The 25082-nt window shown below is 38.6% G+C and overlaps 1 protein-coding gene and 1 non-coding gene across 9 annotated transcripts in view; both read right to left on the bottom strand.

Moving 5' to 3' along the window:
* Positions 1 to 222: 222 nt before the first annotated feature.
* Positions 223 to 295, bottom strand: TRNAG-UCC (transfer RNA glycine (anticodon UCC)). Its single transcript has one exon. It is a non-coding gene; the product is annotated as a tRNA-Gly (tRNA).
* Positions 296 to 6420: 6125 nt separating this feature from the next.
* HELQ (helicase, POLQ like) overlaps positions 6421 to 25082 on the bottom strand; it is a 41022-nt gene continuing 22360 nt past the window's right edge. For 5 of the 8 annotated variants that reach the window (XM_070791708.1, XM_019963031.2, XM_070791709.1 and 2 more), the window contains 9 exons: positions 24180 to 24321; positions 23722 to 23826; positions 19009 to 19231; positions 17797 to 17954; positions 16389 to 16487; positions 13130 to 13303; positions 12571 to 12684; positions 10984 to 11118; positions 6421 to 7652 (listed from right to left, as the gene is read on the bottom strand). In XM_070791708.1, the coding sequence (XP_070647809.1) occupies positions 7545 to 7652; positions 10984 to 11118; positions 12571 to 12684; positions 13130 to 13303; positions 16389 to 16487; positions 17797 to 17954; positions 19009 to 19231; positions 23722 to 23826; positions 24180 to 24321 (1258 nt within the window). In that variant the 3' untranslated portion in view covers positions 6421 to 7544. Of the gene's footprint in view, positions 7653 to 10983; positions 11119 to 12570; positions 12685 to 13129; positions 13304 to 13818; positions 13916 to 16388; positions 16488 to 17796; positions 17955 to 19008; positions 19232 to 23721; positions 23827 to 24179; positions 24322 to 25082 lie in introns of those variants that run through there. The other 3 variants (XM_070791706.1, XM_070791707.1, XR_011567264.1) reach the window with 3 other exon arrangements.

Below are 25082 nucleotides of genomic sequence, written 5' to 3' on the forward strand. Positions count from 1 at the left end.
CTTGAGAGGTGAACACAAGAGCTTTGTGAAGACCTGGAATAACTCCTGCGAAACCCTCTCCTACTCCTCTGTGATCACGCTGAGAAAAAGAACTAAAATTAAAGACCAAGGCCTAGGTTTCATAACATAGATGGAAGGAAACAAAATATCAGCCTTAGTGATAGCACGCTGTTTTACATTTTATTTTTTAATTTTTTGGCTGTGCAGCATGTGGGATTTCAATTCCCCAAGCGGGGATCAAACCCACACCCCCTGCATTGGAAGCACAGAGTCTTAACCACTGGACCACCAGGGAAGTCCCAGTGATGACATGTTTTAAAGTGAGCCAAGTGGTCATCTGAACAAATTCTAGAAAGTGACAGATTCTCTTCTTGACCAAATTTTAGATGGACTCATCTGAGCCCTCTTTTTGACCAGCCCTTAAATCTGGCCTAGAAAAACTGCAGACTCTCAGCACAATCGATTCTACCCACTCCCTCCCAAGCCCCCTCTAAAAGATTCCCAAGCACCTCATAGCTCAAGGCTGCCACCTAGGATGACCCCAGTCTCCCTTTTTCTCAGTCAGCCTGAGAAAACCACCAGGAGGATTACTGTTTATTCCAACTTAGACCTGGTAATAGACAGATAGGCCCCTGCACACCTCATCCCTGTCTGAGGAGTTACTTTAGAAGGCTGTGCGTGGCTTGCTCTATCTTGCACCACTACCTCCTGTCATAAAGATACTAGAAGCTTGCTTCTCCTCTGGATAAGCATCAGTGAATAAACAGAGGCTCTGCTGGAGTGCCCGCTCGTTCCCCATTGCCCCCTCATTCTCCCATAAAAATGCCCATCACCTCTGCCCTTGTTCTTGTTCATGCGACCCCATGGACTGCAGCACTATCTCCCGGAGTTTGCCCAAACTCATGTCCATTGAGTCAGTGATGGCATCTAACCATCTCATCCTCTGTCATCCCTTTCTCCTCTCATTTTCAATCTTTCCCAGCATCAGGGTCTTTTCCAATGAGTCGGCATCTTTGCATCAGGTGGCCAAAGTATTGGCACTTCAGCTTCAGCATCAGTCCTTCCAATGAATATTCAGGACTGATTTCCTTTAGGATTAACTGGTTTGATCTCCTTCTGTCCAAGGGACTCTTAAGAAGTCTTCAACACCACAGTTCAGAAGCATCAATTCTTTGGCACTCAGCCTTCTTTATGGTTCAATTCTCACATCCATACATGGCTACTGGGAAAACCATAGCTTAGACTATACTGACCTTTGTTGGCAAAGTGATATCTCTGCTTTTTAATATGCTGTCTAGGCTTGCCATAGCTTTTCTTCCAAGGAACAAGTGTCTTTTAATTTCATGGCTGTAGTCACCACCTGTAGTGATTTTGGAGCCCAAGAAAATAAAATCTGTCATTGCTTCCACTTTCCCCCCTATTTGCCGTGAAGCAACGTGCCTGGATGTCATTTTGATATTTGGCAAAACTAATACAATTATGTAAAGTTTAAAAATAAAATAAAATTTAAAAAAATAAAAATAAAAAAAAATAAAACTCAAAAAAAAAAAAAATGAATGTTGAGTTTTAAACCAGCTTTTTCACTCTCCTCTTTCGTCCTTATCAAGAGGCTCTTTATTTCTTATTCACTTTCTGCCATTAGAGTCATATCATCCACATATCTGAGGTTGTTGATGTTTCTCCAGGGAATCTTGATTCCAGTTTGCAATTCGTCCAGCCTGGCATTTTGCAAATGTGCTCTGCATATAAATTATATAAGCAAGGTGACAATACACAGCCTTGATGTACTCCTTTTCCAATTTTGAACCAGTCCGCTGTTCCATGTCCAGTTCTAACTGCTGCTTCTTGACCTGCATATAGGTTTCTCAGGAGGCAAGTAAGGCAGTCTGGTATTCCCATTAAAGAATTTTCCAGTTCGTCGTGATCCACACAAAGGCTTCAGCGTAGTCACTCTGCACTTAGTTCTGAATAAATTCTATCCTTACCACTTTACCTAGTGTCCAGCTTATCTTTGACAAAGCTCAGACATTTCTGCCCTAGGGAGCAAGGACCGGACAGACAGATCACAGTGCCAACAAGGCCAAGGTTGTGAACTTGATCTCCATATGGCTCACGGTCATACGTGTCCACCTGTCAGGTAAAGTTTCACCAGGGCTTTTCATTGATCACAAGGTGATCCAGGTGAGAACGTAGTGATGGTTCAGCACAAGTCACCTGCTGCTGCTTTTGTGGTTTCTAGTTACTGCTTCAAGAGCGCAAATATACAGATGATGTGGCTTGCAGCCTTCCCTTCGAACAGCTCAAGAAGACAACCCTCCTGTCGTCTTTCATGTCCCCTCTTCCCTACCTGCCCTGCTCCCTCTGTTCAGACATTCCCAGCCCTCTCTCAGTCTGTGGTTGACCTCTTTCACCAGTTCTCCCTTCAAAGACACTGCCTCCTACTTCTGTCTCTAGTGCATGTTAAGCATCTGTTACGTGGTGCTTCATTATGTTACTTTCACACCAGCAGTGGCTCACGGTTCGTGTACTTATTCTAAGTCACTTCACTTGTGGCCAACTCTTTGCTACCCTATGGACGATAGCCTGCCAGGGTTCTATGTCCACGGGATTCTCCAGGTAAAAATACTGGAATGGGCTGTTGCCATTTCCTACTCCAGGGATCTTCCTGACCCAGGGATCGAACCCCCGTCTCTTATATCTCCTGCACCAACAAGTGGGTTCTTTACTACCAGCACCACCTGGGAAGCCGTTTATGCTCTACTGCTCCTGAAAGAAACAAGAATCAGCTATTCTCCTCTTGTTTTCCACCTGTAACTAAGCACATCCACACTATTCAGTAAAATGCATGTACATGTTTTCGTTGAGTTTTTGAATGACTCTAACAAATTTCAGCAAAATGCTGAATTCCTTCATCATTTCTAGAATGGGCGTAGACTCTCAAAGTACTTACAAACTTACACAGAATTAAACTCGTGTTACTGTACTTCATGTAGAGTGAGTAGAATGTCTCCAATTTTGTGTGTGATCATACAGTAATATTATGTTTTATTATAAAAGACACTGATTTAGCACACAGCATTATAATAGCTGGTTCTTTATACTTACATTACTGGTAGCCTACATTTCCCTAGCTTTATGCATATCTCTTTATTATAATAACACACTTTATGCCTCTGTGAAGACAGAAAACAAACTTAGGGGAAATATCATGGAATACTATGGCTCATAAAACCCCTCAGAAATTAGGGATGCAAATTCCCAATCTCCATGATAATCGGATCTTTTTTGCTGTTGCTTTTTTTAGTCAAGTAGGGATAGAACTTCTACATTTTAGTGAAGTTGTTGAAGGGATAAATAAAAAATCTTTTCACTGGAGAAGATGCAATTAATAAAAATGGGAGGTATTTACCATAGTTAACTTCTATAAAGAAGGAACCCTCTCTGTGCATAAATCTCCTTTGGGGGAGGTTTAATGATCTAATACATTTGGTTCAGCTAGAGTAAAATCATTCATTTCCTCTGGAGTAGCAGTGTTAATTCTAATAGCAAAATTTTTATACATTACATACATATGCTCCCCTTAAAGAGAATTATCATATCTTCAAGTACTCCAAGTGACTATATATCACTTGGGCAACCACTTACAGAAGAGAGAGATCAAAAGACGATTTTATAAATGAAGCATGCTAATTTATCGCATCATATTTGTCATTACTTCATAGCATTTTAGGCAGGAGGAAGGCCTATTATATATGCTGTCTGCATATGATGATATGATATCATATGATGATATGCATATATATGATCAAATCCTTTCCAAACACACATAGGTTAGCCTGTAATGCGAATTTGTGTGTGTGTGTGTGTTAGTCACTCAGTCGTGTCCAACTCTTGGCAATCCCAGACTGTAGCCCACCAGGCTCCTCTGTCCATGGGAATTCTCCAGGTAAGAACAGTGGAGAGGGTTGCCATTCCCATGCGAATAAACACAAAGAAAGAACTATCAGTCTAATCTAGCTGTGACCTAGGCTCTGTTCCTTATCAATGGAGTGATCCTGGGCAAGCCACACTTTCTTCATTTGTAACACAGGGTAGAAACGATAATGTACCTCAGATTCCTCAGTAAGGAATCTCTAAGCATACAAAACATTTAACATATTGTTGGCACAGGGTTAGCCCTCATTAAAGGTTGGTTTATTGTCATCCTTATTATTTGTCATTGACAGTAACAAAAGAAAATGCAAATTTATCAGTATGATTCTAAATTACTGGAAATTGTCAAAGAAAACTAAGTATAACAATGCTTACATGTCTTTGTACTACTTTTTATCATATTGGTATGGAATCCAAAAGCTGCGGCGATTCTTAGTTATTCCTGAAAAAAATGGCACTTTGGATATTTGTTGAGAGGATAGCTGCATTTGAAATGCTTGAACTTGATCAAAAATTTGCTGTACCCAATAGAAAAAAAAAATTTTTTTTTCTTTCATTGGTGGTTGTTTAAGCTCATAATGCAAATCCAAAAAAGCTAGGACATAAGAAAGGTCGTGGTGAAGTTAAGCACTCTAGAAATGGGCAATCTTGCTCATAGCTTGAAAAAAATCCAAAAAGGAAAACTGGACAGCTACACAGGAATTGCTAAAATTTTAATGTGTTGAAGCTCAATACAAGGGAACTACAGGTACCCTTCTTGATGCTTCAGAGAAGTCAGATGACACCACCAAGAAGTCCACATTCAAATCTTCTCATTTTACCTAAAAGTTAAGTTGGTTTAAGAACACAGGTGGAAATTGAGCTGAATATTTTCCTAAAACGTGATGCAGCCGTCGTTTGAACGCCATTCTTGGAACGATCCATCTTCTCCACTGTGACTTAAGTGTCCCCTGTACTTCTTTGCCCACCACTCCTTCCCTCCAACTTCTGAAAAAACTAGTACAAAGCAAAAACTCTAGATCTTGGCCTCAGAGGTGGGCAAGGACCAATTAGACCAAAGAGAATCTCTTCAGGGATTTCTCCACCTGGGATGGCAGCAGAAACCTCTTTCTGCTTTCATCTTGAAGCCACTGGGTCAGTTGGTCTAGAGTTGCCTGACAAAGAACAGGTGGCAAGCCCTGAAATGCTAGTCTCTGGTTCCAGTTGCTTGGAAACCAGTGTTATTACTGTCATGGTTTAAGAATGTGGCCACTATATTTTCTTTTTTGTTTAAGCTAGATATACCTGGGTTTCTATCAATCAAAACTGAAAAACCATGCTTATTACACATTAAATTCTTAAATGTCTTTGAATCTATTTTTATTCTCTATTGTGTTCCCACTAATCTACTTTTCTTCTCTAGAGCTGAACTGTCATTTTCTTTATATTTTAAAATCTCTTAGGGCTGATCAGCCATCACTACCCTTGGTACACTTTCAGTGGCTCGCCTTACTGACACACTGATTGGGGGCAGGGCAGATGGTCCCAAACTGCAGGCACAGGTTTTCTAGTTTCTGAAAAGGTATCCCTCCAACCTGCTGCCTCTAATCTTAATAAATTAATGAAATAAATTATACATCAGCCTCATAAATTGATTAGCAAGAATCAGGGCTTACTTATAGCCTTACTCACTTGGGCAAACTAATAGAGCTGGGGTGTCTCGATTTTAAAACGCTGAAGGCTCGACTGTGGACCAGTGGACTGTGGACAACCTCATGGCTGAGTCCAAGCAGCCAGCAGGCGGCCAGCTTCTCTCTTACAACTTTTTTAGCTGCAACAAATGGAATACATGCAGTGCAGCCCAGGACTCCACCAGGGCATTAGGATGCTGTCCTGTACCTCACACGAGGGCATGAGGTGTGGTGATGTGATGTCATGCTGGAGGCAAAATCAAGGTCAGGTGAAAGAGACACTCAGGAAGGACAAAATGGGGAAAATTCTACCAAGGCCAGACTGTATAATGGTTAAGTGCACAGACTTTGGCATCCCAGGCGGCTCAGTGGTAAAGAACCTGCCTGCCAATGCAGGAGATGCAGGTTTGATCCCTGAATCAGGAAGATCCCCTGGAGGAGGAAATGGCAATCCACTTCAGTATTCTTGCCTGGGAAATCCCATGGACGGTGGACGGAGGAGCCTGGTGGGCCACAGTCTGTGGGGTTGCAAAGAGTCAACGTGACTGAGCATGCATGCCTGGACTTAAGATTGGGATTGTCCAGGTCCGAAGTCCCTGCTTTGCAACAAATATCAATAGTACACGACCTTGGTCAAATTACTCTAATTTTGTCAGCATCATTTTTCCAACGGCATCTGCTCACTTTGTATCTTTGTGTTACATTTTGGTAATTCTAATAATATTTCAAACTCTGTCATTATTCTTACATTTGTTAATGTCATCTTTGATGTTACTGTCGCAAAAAGATTACAACTCAGCAAAGGCTCAGATGATGGTTAGAGTTTTTCAACAATATATTTTATTAAGGTATATATGTTGTTTTCTTTTAGGCATAATACTATTGCACACATAATAGATTTTGGTATAGTGTAAACATAACTTTATTGGGAAGCCAAAAAATTCATATGACTTGTTTTATTGCAACAATCACTTTTTTGTGGTGGTCTGGAACTGAACTCATAACATCTCTGAGGTGTGCCCATATTACAATGAGCTAAATGTTGAGGCACAGAGAACTGAGACTGTGGATCTATCTGCAAAGTTGCCAATGGGTGTCTCTCAGACATGTGAGGGAAGCTTTAACTAAACCAGTTTAGTACTTGTAAATAATAATAGTTATTACTCTTTTCCCAGTTTAACCAGTCATCTACATTTGAGCTAAGAATCAGAAAAGGGAGGGGGAAGAAGTAATATTTAAGTTGTGTTTAAAGAGAATCTTTAAATTATCAATTTGAGTAAGAATTCATTTTTCACAGAGGTCCTTACTTTGTGCAGCAAATTGTGTAGGTGCTATGTGGCATACAAAGACCATAACACAGGTCTTGGCCCTCCAGGGGATTTCAGACATTATATAAAGCATTATGAAGACCTGGACATGAGTGAGGGGCTCACAATCATTAGAGGAGGGAAAGAACCCATGGATGGGGTGGGGATAAGGCTGAACTTGGACAATTTCATACAGGAGACAGTATTTGAGCATTTGTAGTTGAAACAAAGTATATAATCCATTTTAAAGATAATTTTCCATGCACTTGGAATAGTTTAAGGCAGATAGGAAACAGTGGGTTTGTGAATCCCAGGGAAAATTCTGGGACTGCAAATAGTTAAGTTTGATGAAAGAAATGGGTAGGAGGATAATGAAAGGTCTGGTTGCAAAGGTACGCTGGGGATATGCTGGGAAACTTGGGATTTCATTTTGTGGTGGATGCCAGACTTTTGATTAGAGAAATAATGCATAATTATTTATGTAAGTATGGATGAGAGGACTATTCAAACATCAGCCACAGTTCTTAATATATATAGTTAAAATATATTTTTTTCATTTATAACTTATAGGAGAGCTTTAATAAAATGCATGTACAATAAATAATTCATACTTAAAAATGCTCCTCAGATAGCTTCATGCCTTTTCAGTAGACGAGGCCACAAGACCAGGGAAATCAGAAGGCAATCTCAATAATTCTTCTACTTCTTCTTGCAAAGCCTCTGCTTTCTCATGCAACAGCATCTACAATAAAAAAATCAAGATGTGAAGCAAAAATATGCATTGTTAGGGAACTGCTAACATTTTACCACCATCTATTCAATACCTGAATCCTTATGTATCAGCATAATCTAGACATTAAAATTAATAATGAGATTGAAAAATGGTCACTTAAGAACAGCAATTATAGTAAATGAAGCTGAGGCATTTAAAGCCATTTTAGCTGATCACTACATTTGGTATACCAAAAATAACGGAGCTTTAATACTCTCAAAGGTTTGTTTTATTGAAGACTCAGCCACTTAAAATTAACTTTTAACCTATAAAATTTAAGACAGGTTTGAAAAAATTTAATTGGTTCTTAAAAATGTTACCCTATATATATAGATTTTATTAATCCTCACAGTTTAGTATGCTATCTTTTAAAAACCTATTGAGAGAGTTAAAGCTTGGGGCCCTTTAGGGATCAAACCAGTCAATCCTAAAGGAAATCAGTCCTGAATATTCATCGGAAGCACTGATGCTGAAGCTGAAGCTCCAATACTTTGGCCACCTGATGCGAAGAACTGACTCATTGGAAAAGACTCTGATGCTGGGAAAGACTGAAGGCAGGAGGAGAAGGGGATGACAGAGGATGAGATGGTTGGATGGCATCACCGACTTGATGGATATGAGTTTGAGCAAGCTCCGGGAGCTGGATGGCATCATCGACTTGATGGACATGAGTTTGAGCGAGCTCTGGGAGTTGGTGATGGACAGGGAGGCCTGGCGAGCTACAGTTCATGGGGTCAAAGAGTCGGACATGACTGAGCAACTGAACTGAACTGAACTGAACTGAAGGAGGAGGTGAATATACTGGCTCATGCTTTCCTTAAGCCTTGTGTGACAACGTATCTTGCCATATACATTAGGCTTTCTATAGGTCCTGAACTAATGATCACACAGCACAATGTCTTACTCATGGAAATGCTTTTCTTAGGCTCTATGTTAAATGATTATAATTGTTAAAAATCCTGCCTGGGAACCTGTTTCTCAGACTTGTACCCCTGATTACACAGCAACAGTGTATCCAGCCCAGAGACCTGGCCCTGGACCTATTCTCCCTGGCTCATCTTGCGCCAAAGTCATCTCAGGATGCATGCCTTGGGAAAGGGGCTGGTGGAACTCTTACAACCTTGAGGTATTCTTTTTATCTGTTCTCAGCAGCCAGTTGAGAAGTATATAAGGCCCCACTTAAACCAGTGAGGCAGGTACTCTTTCTACCCACTTCTGATGTCTGTGTCAGAAGCTTTCTCTGTTCTGTCACCTTAAAATAAAATTTTGCACACAAAGCTCTGAGTGACTGAGAATCTTCTTTGGTCCCGGAGTTAAATCTTCTCCTTCAAAGACCACAAATCCAGCGGCACCATTTACCATAAGCTGTCACTATCAGTGTTTCAAAGAAAACTTTTATTCAAGCTCCTAAAACTAATATGGTTAATTTCAAAAAGAGCATAATAAACAAAGAAACTATTTCTAACCTATTTCTAAACTGGTACATAGTAGATGTCAATGAATATTTGAATAATGATTTTTCTCCTTTCTTTAAAAACAATGGAAATCAAATGTTGGTATTTGTTGCAGCTGGGTTTGTGTATATTGGTGTGAAATACTTGCATTATTTCTCTTACAACATTTTATAACAAAAAGCTCAATAAAAATCAGAGAAGAAAAAAACCCACTTTCTCTACCAATTTGATATAAAGCATAACACTATGCACATTATTGTGCCTGAAGTTGTCTAATACTTTTAACATTTAAAGTCACTTATTAAATATTTTGGCCATCGATACTGCAGCTCCCTTTGTATACTTTTTTTTTTTTTTTGATGTGGACCACTTTAAAAGTCTTTATTAAATTTGTTACAATATTGCTTACGTTTTATGTTTTGGTATTTTGGCTGTAAGGCATGTGACATCTTAGCTCTCAGACCAGGGATTGAACCCATACCCCCTGCATTGGAAGGCCAAGTCTTAACTCCCAGACCACCATGGAAGTTCCCCTTTGTATCTTTAATAATATATAGTCTAACACTATAGTCTTGCTCTACTACTTACTGACTAGCTATGTTTCCTTGGGTAAATCACTTCATTTCTTTAAATCTCATTTATTTATTTATTCAAATATTTGTTAAACATCTACTATAGGCTGAATACCGTGCTAGGTGCTCCAGCAATAAAATAACTACAATTTCAACCCTATCAACCCAAAGAACTTCTTATTTAATAGGACAAGTTGTAGTGTCCTGAGAGGGCTGTCACGAAGATCAATCACAGTAATACAAACAATGGGAGAGCCTTTCAAAAAAGTGAGCTGGAAACTTACTTTTCAGTCAGTTCGATTTATATATGACAATAGTATAACAATGAACTTAAACCACACACACACACACAACTATACAATTTCAGACCACAAGGATGGAAATATAGTTGAGATCAAGAAGGAAATAATCCCTTGCTATTGAGTTGTTAAATTGTGTCCAACTCTTAGACACGATGCCATGGACTGTAGCCTGCCAGGCTGCTCTGTGCATTGGATTTTCCAGGCAAGAATACTGGAGTGGGTTGCCTTTTCCTTCTCCAGAGGATGTTCCTGACCCAGGGATTGAACCTATGTCTCCTGCATTGGCAGGTGAATTCTTTACTGCTGAGCCACCTGGGCAGTCCAAATAACCCCTAACTGCTGCGTAACGGATTTACCCACATGGGGCAGGAGGGTAGTGACAAACTGGGTTGCAACTAGCAAAGTGTAACCAGGAGAGTGAATAACCTAAAAGTAGACTGTTGACTACAGGTGAAAGAAACAGAAAAGAGAAACCTTTGGGGGCAACAAGAGCTGTTTTCAAGCATGTGAAAAACCACCAAACGAACAAAAAAAGAGCCTGGTTGCAGAGGGTAGTACTACGATACCATGGTAGGCATTTTAAGGCAGCTTCATTATACTGGGATGCTGTTTGTAACACTGAGTCCAAAAATAGAACTTAGTTCTCCAGGTTGTAAATTCCTTGTCAGTGGGGGTGTTTAAAGGTGAGAAGACCAGATGTTGAGGATGCTGAGGAAAGGACTTCTGTGACAAGAGTAGTAGGAGGCGGAATTTAATGAGTTCAGAGTTCCTTATATGTCAGTGAACTCTTAAAAGTGCCTTTATTTTTTGGGAGATCCTTTTTCTCTTTTTAACAAGCCTTGTATCATAACATGTGCACTATTTTTATCCACATATGTGAATATATATTTTTGTGCCTATAGTTAATATGTCTAAAGTATAAGGAGATAACTGTAAAATATCATAAAGATTAAAAAATGCCTTGTTGGCTTACCTTGGCTGATGAAACAATTTGCTTGGCCTGGCGTCTTGATAAATGATCAATTGTCCTTATCAGCACTTCAGGATTTGCATTAGCTAAGTGCGTTAGACTTTTATAACCTGCATTGTATAACTGTCTTGCTCGTCCCTGAAAAGTATTTATAAAAATCATTAGGATCAGAATTGGGGATTAGGAAAAAATAATTAAGGATTTCACTGAAGGGAAAAATTCACTTGCAAGAGATAGGAATAAACTAAGATAATAAAGTAAATATGAAAAGATGACACATCAGAATCTGAAGGAATTTTAAAAGTGTTTTAAAAGAATTTTAAAATAATTTGGGTGGCTCCAATCTGACTGCAAGAGAGCTAGCTTTCTGTGCAGGTGAAGTCAATTGATGTGTGCTGCAATCAGAAATCGGAGAAGGCAGTGGCAACTCACTCTGGTACTCTTGCCTGGAAAATCCCATGGGTGGAGAAGCCTGGTGGGCTGCAGTCCATGGGGTCGTGAAGAGTCAGACACAACTGAGCGACTTCACTTTCACTTTTCACTTTCATGCATTGGAGAAGGAAATGGCAACCCACTCCAGTGTTCTTGCCTGGAGAATCCCAGGGATGGGGGAGCCTGGTGGGTTGCCGTCTATTGGGTCGCACAGAGTCGGACACAACTGAAGCGACTTAGCAGCAGCAATCAGAAATTAGAAACCTGGGGACTTCCCTGGTGATCCAGTGGTTAAGAATCCACCTTCCAATGCAGAAGATGTGGGTTCAATCCCTGGTTAAGGTTAGGATCCCACATGCTGTGGGGCAACTAAGCCCACGTGCCACAGAGAGAAAGTCACGTGCCACGACAGGTCCCACGTGCCACAATGAAGATACCCCACGCCCCAAATAAGACCCAACACAGTAAAAATAAATAAATTAAATATTAAAAAAACAGAAATAAAAAACTCCTTAGGGCACTTGGGAAAGGGGCATTAGTTCAGATCCCCAATCAAATGTTTTAGTTCAGTATCCCTAGAATGTTCTCACTATCTACACTCTACTCCCTGGAGTGTGTGTGTGAGTGTGTGTATGTGTGTGCACGCTTTCCCAAGCAGAATTCCTCTGGTTTAAGAACTTAATAACAGAATAAACAGAAAACAAGGGTTGATCAAAAATAGAAAGCTGAGAAACCAGCCGAGGAAACCTTCATCTCATTCTCTTAGAAAATGAAAATGACTCTCACTGCCACTGAGTGGCCACCACCTTCCACAAGCACTTTCTAAACTCACAGCAGGTGAGTCTCTGCTGGAGAGGAGGAAGGCACGGCGCACACGCATGCTTGGAGCAAAGAGGGGTGGCGCGTGCACTTGGGGAGAATCACCCTGTTTCTACCGTTACATTTATCCACAAATGTGATTTTTCATCAGGACTGCTTCTGGATTGACAGGGATTTCGGGGAGGCCATGGCAGCAATTTATTAAAAACAAATACAACAGATTCCCATGATAAATGAGCAATATGGCTATTGTTGCCATTTACCCTGTGACACAAAAGTAAAACCTGATTTTTCTGTGAGCTGAAATCATCTCAGTTGGGGAGCTAAGAAGTTACTAACCTCTAAAACCCCAGTCACTTCCATGAGTGGGATTAGCTCTGCCTTTACACAGTAGGTCAGCTTCTTGGTGAGTTCTCCCAAAAGGGCCCTGTAAACCCAGAACTCCTCAAGCTCCTGCAAAACACAGAGATTTGCAGAATTGAAATGTCGTAAGTTATTTCAGAATCCAGTATGTGTGGTAGGGGGCTTAGAAAGGACTCACCCTTTGGTAAACTCTGGAAGTTGGGAAAGCAAGAGATGAACAATGACTCTGAGCAAAATTACTATGAGGAAACATGGCAGACGTGGAGGGATTTGAACAGGACGCTTTTAGGATGAGGACAAAGAGTATAAACTAAAAAATAAGTCAACAGGAAGAATTCTAGGGAGAGGGGCTCGGGAGAGAGGGAACACATGTATACCCATGGCCAATTCATATTGATGGCAAAAAACATCACAATACTGTAATTATCCTCCAATTAAAATAAGTAAATAAATATTTTTAAAAAGAGTTCTGTTCACTTTGACCAAAGCATCAACAAGACATGCAAAGCGTGTATCCTCTAGTCAATGGAATTACCTCACAGAAATGTAACACACAGGAGGAGAATGCCGCAGCTGCGGAGAGAAGGCTTTGTATATATCCTCGAGGCATGTTAAACTTTTCAGACACACTCCAAATGTTGGTCTCTTTGAGCAAAGTATAAAGAATGAAAGACAGGTACAGTCTGTTGACAATGTTCTTGTCCACTTTCTAGAAAGACATAAATAAATTCATGTATTGGACCTGCTTAAAAGGTACATCACATTGAAACTGGATAAAAGGGAATGAGAATGACGCTGTACACAGCAGGGAGAGGACAGAGTGGTTCTACAGAAACAAATCGAAGTCAAAACAAATGTACTTTAGGTTAGTTCAAAGTATTAGTTTTTCCAAGTCTATAAAAAAAGAGATAAGTCAAACTGTTTCCAATTTAAATTTCCTTCTGTAGGGAGTGTAGTGTGTTGAACTGTCCCTCCTCAAAAGATATACTCAATTCCTAACCCTTGGTGCCTCTGAACGTGACCTGATTTGGAAACAGAATCTCTGCAGATGTAATTAGCAAAGGATCTTGAGATGAAGCCATCCTGGATATATAGGGGGCCCTTGAGCCCATTAGTCAATGACTGATATCCTTATAAGAGAGGATGTGAGTGACAGAGAAAGTGGTGTGAAGACGGAAGGAGGTAGACTGTGGTGAGATGGAGACTACAAGGATTGCTAACAACCACCAAAGGCCACGGGAGAGGCAAGATGGCTCTTCCTCAAGCCTCCAGAAGGAACAGCTCTGCCAGCATCTTGATTTCAGACTTCTGGCCTCCTGACCTGTAACAGAATAAAGCTCTGTTGTTTTAAGAAACCTGGTTTGTGCTAATTTGTGATGGCAGCCTTAGGAGAAGAAGACGGGATGAGGAGATGGGGAAACCTTTACGTTTTCTGTAGAATTTAAAGTGTTGAGTGTTAGTCGCTCGGTCGTGTCCAGCTCTTTGCGACTCCATGGACTGGAGCCCACCAGGCTCTGTCCATGGAATTCTCCAGGCAAGAATGCTGGAGTGGGTTGCCATGCCCTTCTCCAGGGGATCTTCCTGCTGGTCTCCTGTATTGCAGGCAGATTCTTTCACTGTCTGAGCCACTGAGCCACCAGGGAAGCCCCAGGTAGTACTTAGAGGTTGGGTGTATATATATACACACACACACACACATATATATACATATATATATTACCATATGTATATATGACTGATTATAAATTAGACAAATGTGTTTATTTAGATAAATATGTTAATAAGCTTGTTTATATTGTAAACTAAGAGTAATATTAGCTTCTATGACTTAAACCTGGTCATGGTAAATAATTAATGTTTCCAGAAGTTAAAACACTGAAAGAGAAATGCTTCCTGTAGTTGATAATTTCTATTCTGTATATCTGCTTTGGCCTGTGGTGCCTAGTGATTATTTTTTGTGTAAAGTATTTCATAGCTAATACCAAGTAACTCAGAAATTGAGTAATGCATGCTTGAAATCAGAGAAAAAAAAAGAATGAACTTTAAAGAGAAAAGGGAGGATATAGTTTTAAAATATAAAATTATATCCTCTACTATAGTAAAAGAATGTTTAAGATGAGAACTTAGAATGTTTGAGAACTTAGATGAGTACACTGAAGGACATAAGAGTTTTAGATTCTGTATGTTTGATACTAGATCACCCTTTTAAAAGCTTTAAGCTGAAAAAGCATGATAGTTGAATAACAACTAGGAAAAGATCACTTTTTAATTTCCCAACTTTAATGCACCTTCATTATTAACTATAAATTGAGTCAATGGAGATTTTTGCTTAGAATGTACTTTCTAAGCCAAGAAAAATGACATAATTGTATTACATGGCGAGATAAGTCACTTTATGCCAATTTCAAGACCTTTTACAAGAAATGTTCAAAGTAAAGGTCCTTTTCAATGTGGAGAAATCAAGTAGATATTAAGCAAATAAGTTCTCTAGAAATTTGTTTAAAAAGATACTTCTAAAGTATTAAACTAGTAACTTGTTCATTTGTAATTAAGATAAATCCATGCTCATACAATTTTAAATAATTATACATTGAACAAACATTTATTGACATGTTTTATAAAATGTAACAAAAATAAATTGATTCAAGTTTCAACAGATGCATTATTGTAACATGATTTTATAAGTGTTTATTACTTGGTAATGAGCTCCAGATTAATTTTTTTTAATATATTTTAGAGTTTGAAACAAAAGGTTTAAGAAATATTTTTATTCAACATTCTGAAGGTCTAAACAATAGTCACTTCTGAGGTAAAAGGTCCAATCTAAATATTGAGAACAGGAATACTGAGGTACCATGCATTTACACTTTTATGATACCTCAATACAGGGGACAGCTTCACCATTCAATTCAAATGTAAGTAAAATATCTTCCATTTTTCAAAATGAAACAGTAATATCTATATAAATTTAAAAGATATACAGGGAAATAGTAGGTAAGATCATTAGGCTTCAATGAAGATTAGATTACCAAAGGAAATGAAAATTGAAAAAAAAAGTGTAAGTATTATGAGGCAGAAAATTATGTTAATTAAGGAAATGAACGTGTGTTTGCCAAAGAATTATTTTTACTTCTTGTACAGTTAGTGGCGTATTCAGCACTTGATTCTTGTTTGTTGACTTAACTTTAAAAAACAAAAATATGAGATATCACACAAGAGTACTTGGCTTCTCTGCTTCAACCTTCTAAAATGCTTTATGTACTTCAAGTACATTGGTAGTTCTTTGGGACAACGAAAAGCACCAACAAAAACAAAAGTCCAAAAACTCGTCTTATGTTATAAGACGAGTGGATGTGAAGTGGATGCTTAAGAAAAAGTTTCTAGAAAACTTTTCTCCCATGAACTGAACTTATTTCAGGATTCTTTTCTATAACATTGTGAAAATATTTTACAATTGTTATGATTTAAACCATAATAAGGAGCCTAAGAAAAATAGATTAATAAGGTTTACCTTTTCCTATGCTAAGAGCCTTAGACATGCATGACTATTTTAGGAATACAAAGGGACACAAAAAAGGGCCATCACAACCACCCAGAAATAACATTATTTTTAAAATATACCTAAATTTCTGGTTTGCAAATGTTTTGAATAGTAAAGTGGTAATTATTTTATTAAAGACAAAAAAGTGAACCGAAACGATCAAATCAACAAAGGAGATGAGATGACAGCATTAATTTCTGTTACCTGAACTTAGCTATTTAGGAAAGAAAAAAAAAAAGACTATGGTACGTACCTTCCTAATAGCTTGACCTGATGCTTTCTTCCCAATAAAGTTCTCAGAGACTCCAACCAGAGCAGCAACATTTTGTTCTGCTGGACTGAGTTGGTTAAACTACACAGAAAAAGAATATAGAGAAAAATTAAACTGTAACTTTAAAAAGTCTGCCATTAACCAAATCTAGTAGTCATATCACATTTTCATTATGATAAAATCTATGAAAAATAACACAAATTTTACTTACAAGTATTGCGAGTATTGTATTACAAGTAATACAAATAACACAAGTATTTACTTACAAGCTTGCAATACTGAATGAACTTAAAAGACATGGCCACAAATACTGTAACCATGGTCTATGATTTTCTTGGATTGTGTTTATGTTTCATACGGGAGATGTGTGGGGAGGGAGAGGAGGGAAAGCTTTTGGAAGTAACTGCACTGTTTATATACATGTGTTTGTGTGCATGTGCTCAGTCATGACCAACCCATGGACTATGACCTGCCAGGCTCCTCTGTCCATGGGATTCTCCAAGCAAGGATACTGGAACAGGTTGCCATTTCCTGCTCCAGGGGATCTTTCTGACCCAGGGATCAAACCTGCGTCTCCTGCATTGGCAGGTAGATTCGTTACCACTATGCCACCTGGGAAGACCTGCATACTGCCACTGCCTGTTCAGAGTACAATCACAGTAGACTGTACTCTACCACTTGGTTTTGTAATAGGTACAGCCAGTTCCACCTTGATACTGGTGATAAAGATGATTATTCCTTCTCAGGTATCAACATCACTGGGCTTGGTGTGACAGGACATGACACCGTGTGTGACTCTGATAGAGCTTTCATGTAATTAAACTCTCAACCATCAGCAATGGTTTTCTTTACATTTCAGGCATTAGAAAATGTAGTGGTCCCCACATCGCAAGAGTAACCACCTTGAGGGGATAGGGACCAGACATGGTCCTTTCTTCTCTTCTGCACCTTACTTTATTTTTTCGACAATGAACATGTTTACATTTTACAGAAAATATTTAAGTGAAACAAACAAAAAACGCTCTTGCCATAAAAAGTATTAGTCGCTCAGTCATGTCTGACTCTTTGCAGTTTCCATGGACTAACCCACCAGGCTTCTCCATCCATGGAATTCTTGAGGCAAGAATACTGGACTGGGTTGCCATTCCCCTTCTCTGGGAGATCTTCCTGAGCCAGGGATCGAACCCAGGTCTCCTGCATTGCAGACAGATTCTTTATCGTCTGAGTCTTTTTTCTGGCTATGAAAATATACTTGAAATTGGTCTTTTCATCTTTCAAAAGGCCTGATTTCAAATATATTTTAGTAGCAAAAAAAATGAATAATCACATGATAAAAAATCATATTGTGATTAATTATTTTAGCCTGTATTGCAAAATCTTATCTTCTCACCTGCCTGAAGTATATCATCCAATCAGGGTCACACTGAGAAGCCATATCATAGGGAGTTGTTAAGTAGATTAGATGAAGAAGGCTTTCGAGCATAAGTCCCTCAAGACCTTTCTTCAAGTCTCTGTAAAGAATGTCACAATAAGCCAAATCTATAGTTCCTAAAAGAAAGACACAAAGAGTTCATTTTTCATAATCACCAAAGGAGGAAAGAAGTGATTTTAAAGAAAATCTGGTTTACCTAAATATAGAAAAAGTCTTGAGGGACTTCCCCGGTGGGTGAGTGGCTAAGTCACTATACTCCCAGTACAGGGGGCCCAGGTTCTACCCCTGGTCAGGGAACTAGATCCCACATGTCACAAATAAGAGTTTGAGTGCCACAACTAAAGATCCCTCACGGCCAAAAAAAAAAAATTTCTTTACAATTTCTTACTATGTAACTTAGCACAAAACTTAGGAGGTCATTTTGATATTATAGTATCCATCAACATTTAGTAAGTACATACCTTCTGACCTAATTAATCTATTCTTGGGAATCTAACCTAAAGAAACATCTCCACACATATCCAAAAATACAGGAACAGAGATGCCCTTGTTTATAACAGAGAAAAATCAGAAACAGTATAAACGTCCATCAATAGGGGAGCGGTTGAATACATTACGGTATCCATAGTATGGATGACTGTTGTACTAAAAGAAAATGAGGTAGATTTAAAGGGACTGATGTGTGAAGATGCTCATGATATTTTATAAGTGAGGAAAGCAAGCTGCCTCCAAATACTTATACTATTCAACATGTATGTGTGTGCATGTGTGTGTGCTATATATATAGTACATATGTATATATGCATACATACATGTAACACAAACATAAATATACATACACAAAATATTTAGAAGAATATATATCAAATTGTTATGAAATTTACAGAAAATGTCTAGAAATTGCTACTGCTATTCTTGGTAGGATAGTAAGATTTGTATGATTGCTAGGGGAGGCGAGCATAAAGAAGGAAGGATCATCTTTTCCTTCATGTAATTACTTGCAATTCTAAACATTTTTCAACTTTTAAAAATTGAAGTAGTTTAACAGTTTGTAAGATAAGATTATTATTATTAATATGAAATTGCAAATCTAATTTAGAGTTACAGAAAATTTCTATTTTTTCCGATGCATTTCCTCAGATTCACAGTCAGAGTCAGGTAAGCTCTTACCCTTAAAAGAAGCTCGTCCCAACTTTGTGATATGAAAATTATTTTGGAACTCTTCTTCGGACCCACACATAGTATCCTTTTGTAGAAGTCCTTTTTCTGTCAAGTATCTAAGTGATTCCATAGTTATTTCCCAGAGACTTTTTTCTTTCAACAAAACCTTCTGCTGAACACCAAAAAATGTACCACTCATAAAACAATATATGTCATCCAGGTTTGTTGCAATCTGAAACAATTCAGGATACCATTAGAGCAGCTTCTCTAATTCAAGGCATCATTTTGAATGAATAATTCATCAACATGAGGACTCATTTCCATACATCAAAGCTATTCAAATAAAAAATCAATATAAAATCTACATAGTTGCATAAAGGTACTTTTATAATAATATTTTAAAATGACAAGAAAAAAAATTGAAGGAAGAATATATTTATCATATTTATACTCTTAATGAAGACGTCTACACATTTCTGATTCAAAAAATCCTTAGGTTTTTGAGTAATTTTTCACAGTATCTCCAAAGCTGTGCCCTCTATTCACTCCCCACTAGTTATCACTAATTCCCACTCGGCCTCCTTCAGAAATCCTCCCTCCGTCCCCTTCCAGCCACATGTGAAAATATTCTTTAGCTTTAAAAATCGTATTAAAAAAAACACATATGGAAAACACAACTGAAAGTCTGCACTAAAGCAGGATCTGGCAATACTCTCCCTGACATTTTACCTGAAAATAAACAGCAGTTTTCTACCTCTTCTTGTCTCTCGCATCCCTATCTCCTTTCCTTGTTATTTTGCTGCCTTTTTTTCCTCCCCCCAACTCACTGTTTAAAACTTATAATAGCAATGGTGGTATTCAGACATAGAGCTGACTCTGAGTGTGCATAACTTACAATAGCCAATTTCAATGAGATCAGCATGTTATACTAAAATATAGTCAATCAATGAGCATATTTCTGTTTCAATTCCGATGACATTTCAGTGGGAAAACTTAAGTAGTAATTTCACAGTAAACCAATATAAAGGGTAACAAAAAATATTATGGAGCAGGGACATTTCCTATTGCTTTTTCTCCTTTTAATAAAAGTCCATCCTTAACATAATATTCATTCAGGCTAAAACTACACTTTTAAGATATTCAAGAACTGATACTCAGTTTATAGATTATCAACATACTTAGTTTCTATATTGTTTTTTAACTGAGTACAGTTACTACTGGGGGTAAACAAACAAACAAACCCCTTTACTTGATCCTTCTAGCTACCATCACATCTTTGTATCCCTCTGTAAAAACTTTCAGACATAGTGATTTTAACCCCCTGGGATAGCTTCTATCTCTGGCTTCTCAAAGCTGGGTTCTCCACTGTTGCCCCAACCTGCAAGTTCAGCCATGACCAACTCCAAAGCCAGACCATAATTCAAGTATTTACTGAATGCCAACCACATACCAGGCACTATGCTAGTCACTGGGATTTGGTGATACAGGAGAATAAACGTGGACCTGTCCCAGGGCTTCATTCCAGGGGGGTAAAGTTATCAGCCAAAGAAAGTCACTAACAAGAATATAACGACAAACTGATGGGTGCTACGAAAGGAAAGAAGGGTGTTTCTATAAATAGCATCCAAGAGACTGACTGCACCAGGCGGTAAAGGAAGGCTTCCCCAAGGAAGAGGTGGTGAAGCGCAAGTCTGACGGTGGAGTAGGAGTGGGTGAGGGTGAAACAAGACGGAGAGCTGAGATGAATGAGCCCCAGGCTTGCAGACCACCGCGGTAGGACGGGCAGAGAACGTGAAATGCACACAGAAGGACAGTGTGTCTGGAGTGCAGAGTATAAGAGCGTGTTGAGAGATGATAAGGATGCAGAGAGAAGCGAGGCCAAATCCACACAGTGCTGCTGCTGTTGTTCAGTTGCTCAGTCATGTCTGACTCTTTGCGACCCCATGGACTGCAGCATGCCAGGCTTCGTGATAAGGGCTTCCCAGGTGGCTCAGCAGTAAAGAATCTACCTGCCAATGCAGGAGATGAGGATCCGATTCCTGCGTCGGGAAGATCCCCTGGAAAAGGAAATGGTAACCCACTCCAGTATTCTTGCCTGGAGAATTCCATGGATAGAGGAGCCTGGTGGGCTACAGTACATGCGGTTGCAAACAAGTCGGACATGACTCAGCGACTAAACAAGACCGTGATAAGGGATCTGGACTCAATCCTAACAGCAGTGGGAAACAACCACTAACAAACTTTAGGCAGGAAGGGATTTATATTTGGAGAAGATCGATCTATTGAAGAATAATATGGAGAGGGTGTGGGAAGGGAGGGCACAGCTGATGCCAGACCAGCTGGGTGACCATCATAGGGATTTAGGCAGGACCTCAGCACCTGGAAAAGAGTGTGCAAGCAGCCTATGTGACCTCTTTTTGCCTCGGATTCTTTTTTGTGTGAAAGCAGAACTATACTATTTCATTCAAAGGTATAAAAACATTAGAGAAAAAAACATATCAAGTGTCTAGCAGGGTGTCTGAAACATAGTCATGAGAAATGATCACTGGAGGCTCCCTGCGTCCCAGGGCGCGACAAGTGTTGTGTCGAATTCCTGCAGTTTCCATCTCTCCCACCAAAACCTAGTGTCCCCAAGGATGCCCACCTCCACCCTCCTGCCTCTTGACCTCACCCTGCCCTTGACGCCTCTCACCCTATCCCACTGGTTGTTTCTGTCTGGAGGACTTGACTTCTTCAGTTCTAACCCCAAAGATTTTTCTGCCTCTCCACCCTGTCTGTAATTCCAGCCTCCTTCCAGAACTAGGGCCCTGTGGTGAAGCCCTACCTCAACGTGCAGGAAGAACCCCGATGGCCTGTTCTTCTCAGCACAGGGCCCAGGAGCCTCGTAAGGGCAGGTTTGGAACAACAGCTGCCTACCGGCTAATCTCCTGAGCTGACTCTGCCTGGTCTTCTTGCTGCTGTACTTCAATTGTTAACACAGAATTTAACTGAAACTGTTGAGCCCTATGGATCTGGCATCGCAGGCCCATAAAACCAACCGTTGTGGCCAAGTCGGTTCCCCCAGGATTCCTGTACCTGAGTGCACTCGTCTCAAGTGAAGCCTCAATTCCATTGCCTTGCATGGAGTCCTAACTCATGACATACACGTATTTGTCAGATGTATATTTTCTTCCTGCCTTTTCACTGCTTAAGTAGCATCTTTTGAAGAGAATTGTAAAAATATGAGGTCTATTTATTTTTTTCTTTCATGATTTATGTTTTTTGTTTTCCTTATAAGAAATCTTTCCCTACCCTAAGGCATTTCCAAATAGATTTCAGTATTGATCTGTAATTTCTTTAAAAAAAAAAAAAGAACAAAACCTGTTGAGATTTTGATTGGGATTGCACAGAATTTATAGACCAATGTCGGAAGAAGTAACATCTGAACAAAAGTGAGTGCTCCAATTCATGAAGATGGTATCTCTCTCCGTTTCTTTAGGTCTTGTTTAATTTCTCTCAGCAGTGTTTTATAGTTTTCGGTGAGTATTAAGTGAGAGTAATTTACACAGGGTAACAAGAGACAGAGCTGTGACCGGGACACAGGTATGTGTGACATGAGAGCCCTTGCTGTAAATCACCACAAAACACTTGGACGATTTCTCCACTGATACGTGACTGTGCTCCAAGTCTTCAGTCTAGTATTTAAGCACTCTCTCCCATCCTCTCCAACAATGGCACACAGTCTGGCCCAACTTTTTCCACCCAACTTTCTACTCTTAGGTTATCTTCAGCCTTTCTCTATAGCTACAATATCCAGTCTATTGACTGTTATTCCACATCATCTTAAGGTTTCTCATCTTTCCATTTAAGTACCTGGAATGGCTTATTCCTTCCCTCTGTTCATCTAAAACCTCTATCACCTTCAATACTCAGGACTAATTCCTTTCCTTTTCTGTAGCCTTTGGCTCTTATAAAATGCCAGGGGATAAAATATTACACCATTCATCTGTAAGGCGACCAAAATGGTCTCATGATATCTTTTACTTATCAATTACCTTTGGAACTTTCACTTACACCAATTTGGGATAATAAAGGTAGGCTATATGATAGATTAAGAGTCCTGGTTTTTAGTTAGATAAAGCTGAATTCAAACCCTGGCTTTACCAGTTTGGGACTGAGAGACCTTGGGCACAAGAGAATAAGCCTAAAAAAGAGGTTTTACTCAAGAATAACCTGAAGAAAGAGAGTCAATTTCTAATCTTAGGGAAAAGAGTGTTTTCCCATTGTGCCCCACCCAACTTTTTTTTTTTTTAATTTTCTGCCTGATAAAGGCTATACTGGACTTCACAAATGTTTATTTTTTATATATATATATATATATATATATATATATATATATATATATAGTCAGAGGACTTACAGGGGATCTTTTCTTACTAAGGCAGAGATGCTGGATTATCTGTCATTAGGACCCATGCTTCTAAGGCTCCTTTATCCTCCACAGTATCCGCCAAAGTCTCTTACTTGTAATGGATGCCCAGTTATTATTTGTTCCATACAATTCAAAGGATTAAAAATCCACAAATAAATCCAGTTTTAGATTTATCATGTCATAGACTGCTCTTTCTCACATTATATAGAAGTGAACATTTTTTTCAACTTTCTTTACAGTTTTCAAAACTTTTCAACTGCCACTGTCTCAAATAATAGCAATAAGATATAAAAATATTAAAAAAAAAATACCTTCAAACCAATCAAAGAAAGAAACAAAGTCTGGATTCCCTTGGTGAATTCCTGAACAAGATGGCTATAGCAGTTTTCCAATGGTTTGCTTATTAACTGCAATACCTACAAGAGTTAAAGCAATACTATGTTTCACATTATTATAAAAAATAAATTGTGTTCCATATAAAATTTTATAATTGCATACATCTTGTGGAGGTTGGGAGAAAGAAAAAACAGAGAGACAAAAAAATAAGAATTTAGCAGGTATCCACAGGAAAATGGAAGAAGATAGGGAAAATACTTTTCATTGAAATACAGAAGTATTCAAGCTACTCTTTCTAATGCTTAATTGCAGAGAAGAAGGAAACATTATTCAAAGGAATATTATTAATTAATTTTTAAAAGATGATATCAAAGGGCGAAATTAAAGACTGAGAAAACACAACAAAACAACCAACTAACAACCAGATTATTACCTGTTGCTTGTCTTTTTCTTGCAATATAAGGATACTCTCCCCAACAGAATCTATTCCAGCACGGCCAGCTCTGCCAATCATCTGTTTATACTGATTCCTCTTTAAAAATTCCTTAGCAACATAGGGTGCTCTTAATATAACTCTATGGAATTGATAAAATTAATTAAAAGTGGTATTAGATCTATACCATTAGCATCTATTTTTAAACTCTTCATTTCATTATTTTTATATGATATTCAATTTAGTGACATATTAACTCAAAATAGTACGTAACTACCATTTACCAGTAGTCTATATGTTATGATGTTCTAGGTTCTTTATGTACATTATCTGTTATCTTACAAAACTTGTGGTGATATTCTTATGTCCTTTAATTTTCCTTTACAAAATGGTTGACTGAAGCACAGATAAATAGCTTATAAAAACCAACAAGATTAGTAATTAACAGAACCATAATTTGAGCTTAAGTCTGCTTACCTGCAAAGCTTACGATCAATCCACTATAGCAATAATCTCAAAAGGTTTTTGATTTGATACTCCATAAATGAAAAATCTGACCACGGGCCACTAACATATGCATATTTATTTATGAATTTGTATTGTCAACTACATAAAATTGCAGATTCATGTATACAGACGTCTATAGCCAGCTTTCCTGTTCAAAGGTAAGAGAAAACCTGTGCTATTTACCTATTCAACCAATTCCTTTATTTATAAATCTCAATGGACAGACAAGATTATCGAATACATGAAGAAAACAAATGACACAGAAGAAAAACAATGAGAACATATAGAATATACATCTGACAGAGACAGATAATACAGGGAACAGAAAAGAACTTTAAAAAATTGAATTAATATGCACAGAAAATTCTGGAGGGTACTGTATTTATAGAAGAACAG

This window comes from Bos indicus, chromosome 6 (genome assembly GCF_029378745.1).
Source record: "Bos indicus isolate NIAB-ARS_2022 breed Sahiwal x Tharparkar chromosome 6, NIAB-ARS_B.indTharparkar_mat_pri_1.0, whole genome shotgun sequence".
In the NCBI taxonomy this organism is placed as follows: Eukaryota; Metazoa; Chordata; class Mammalia; order Artiodactyla; family Bovidae; genus Bos; species Bos indicus.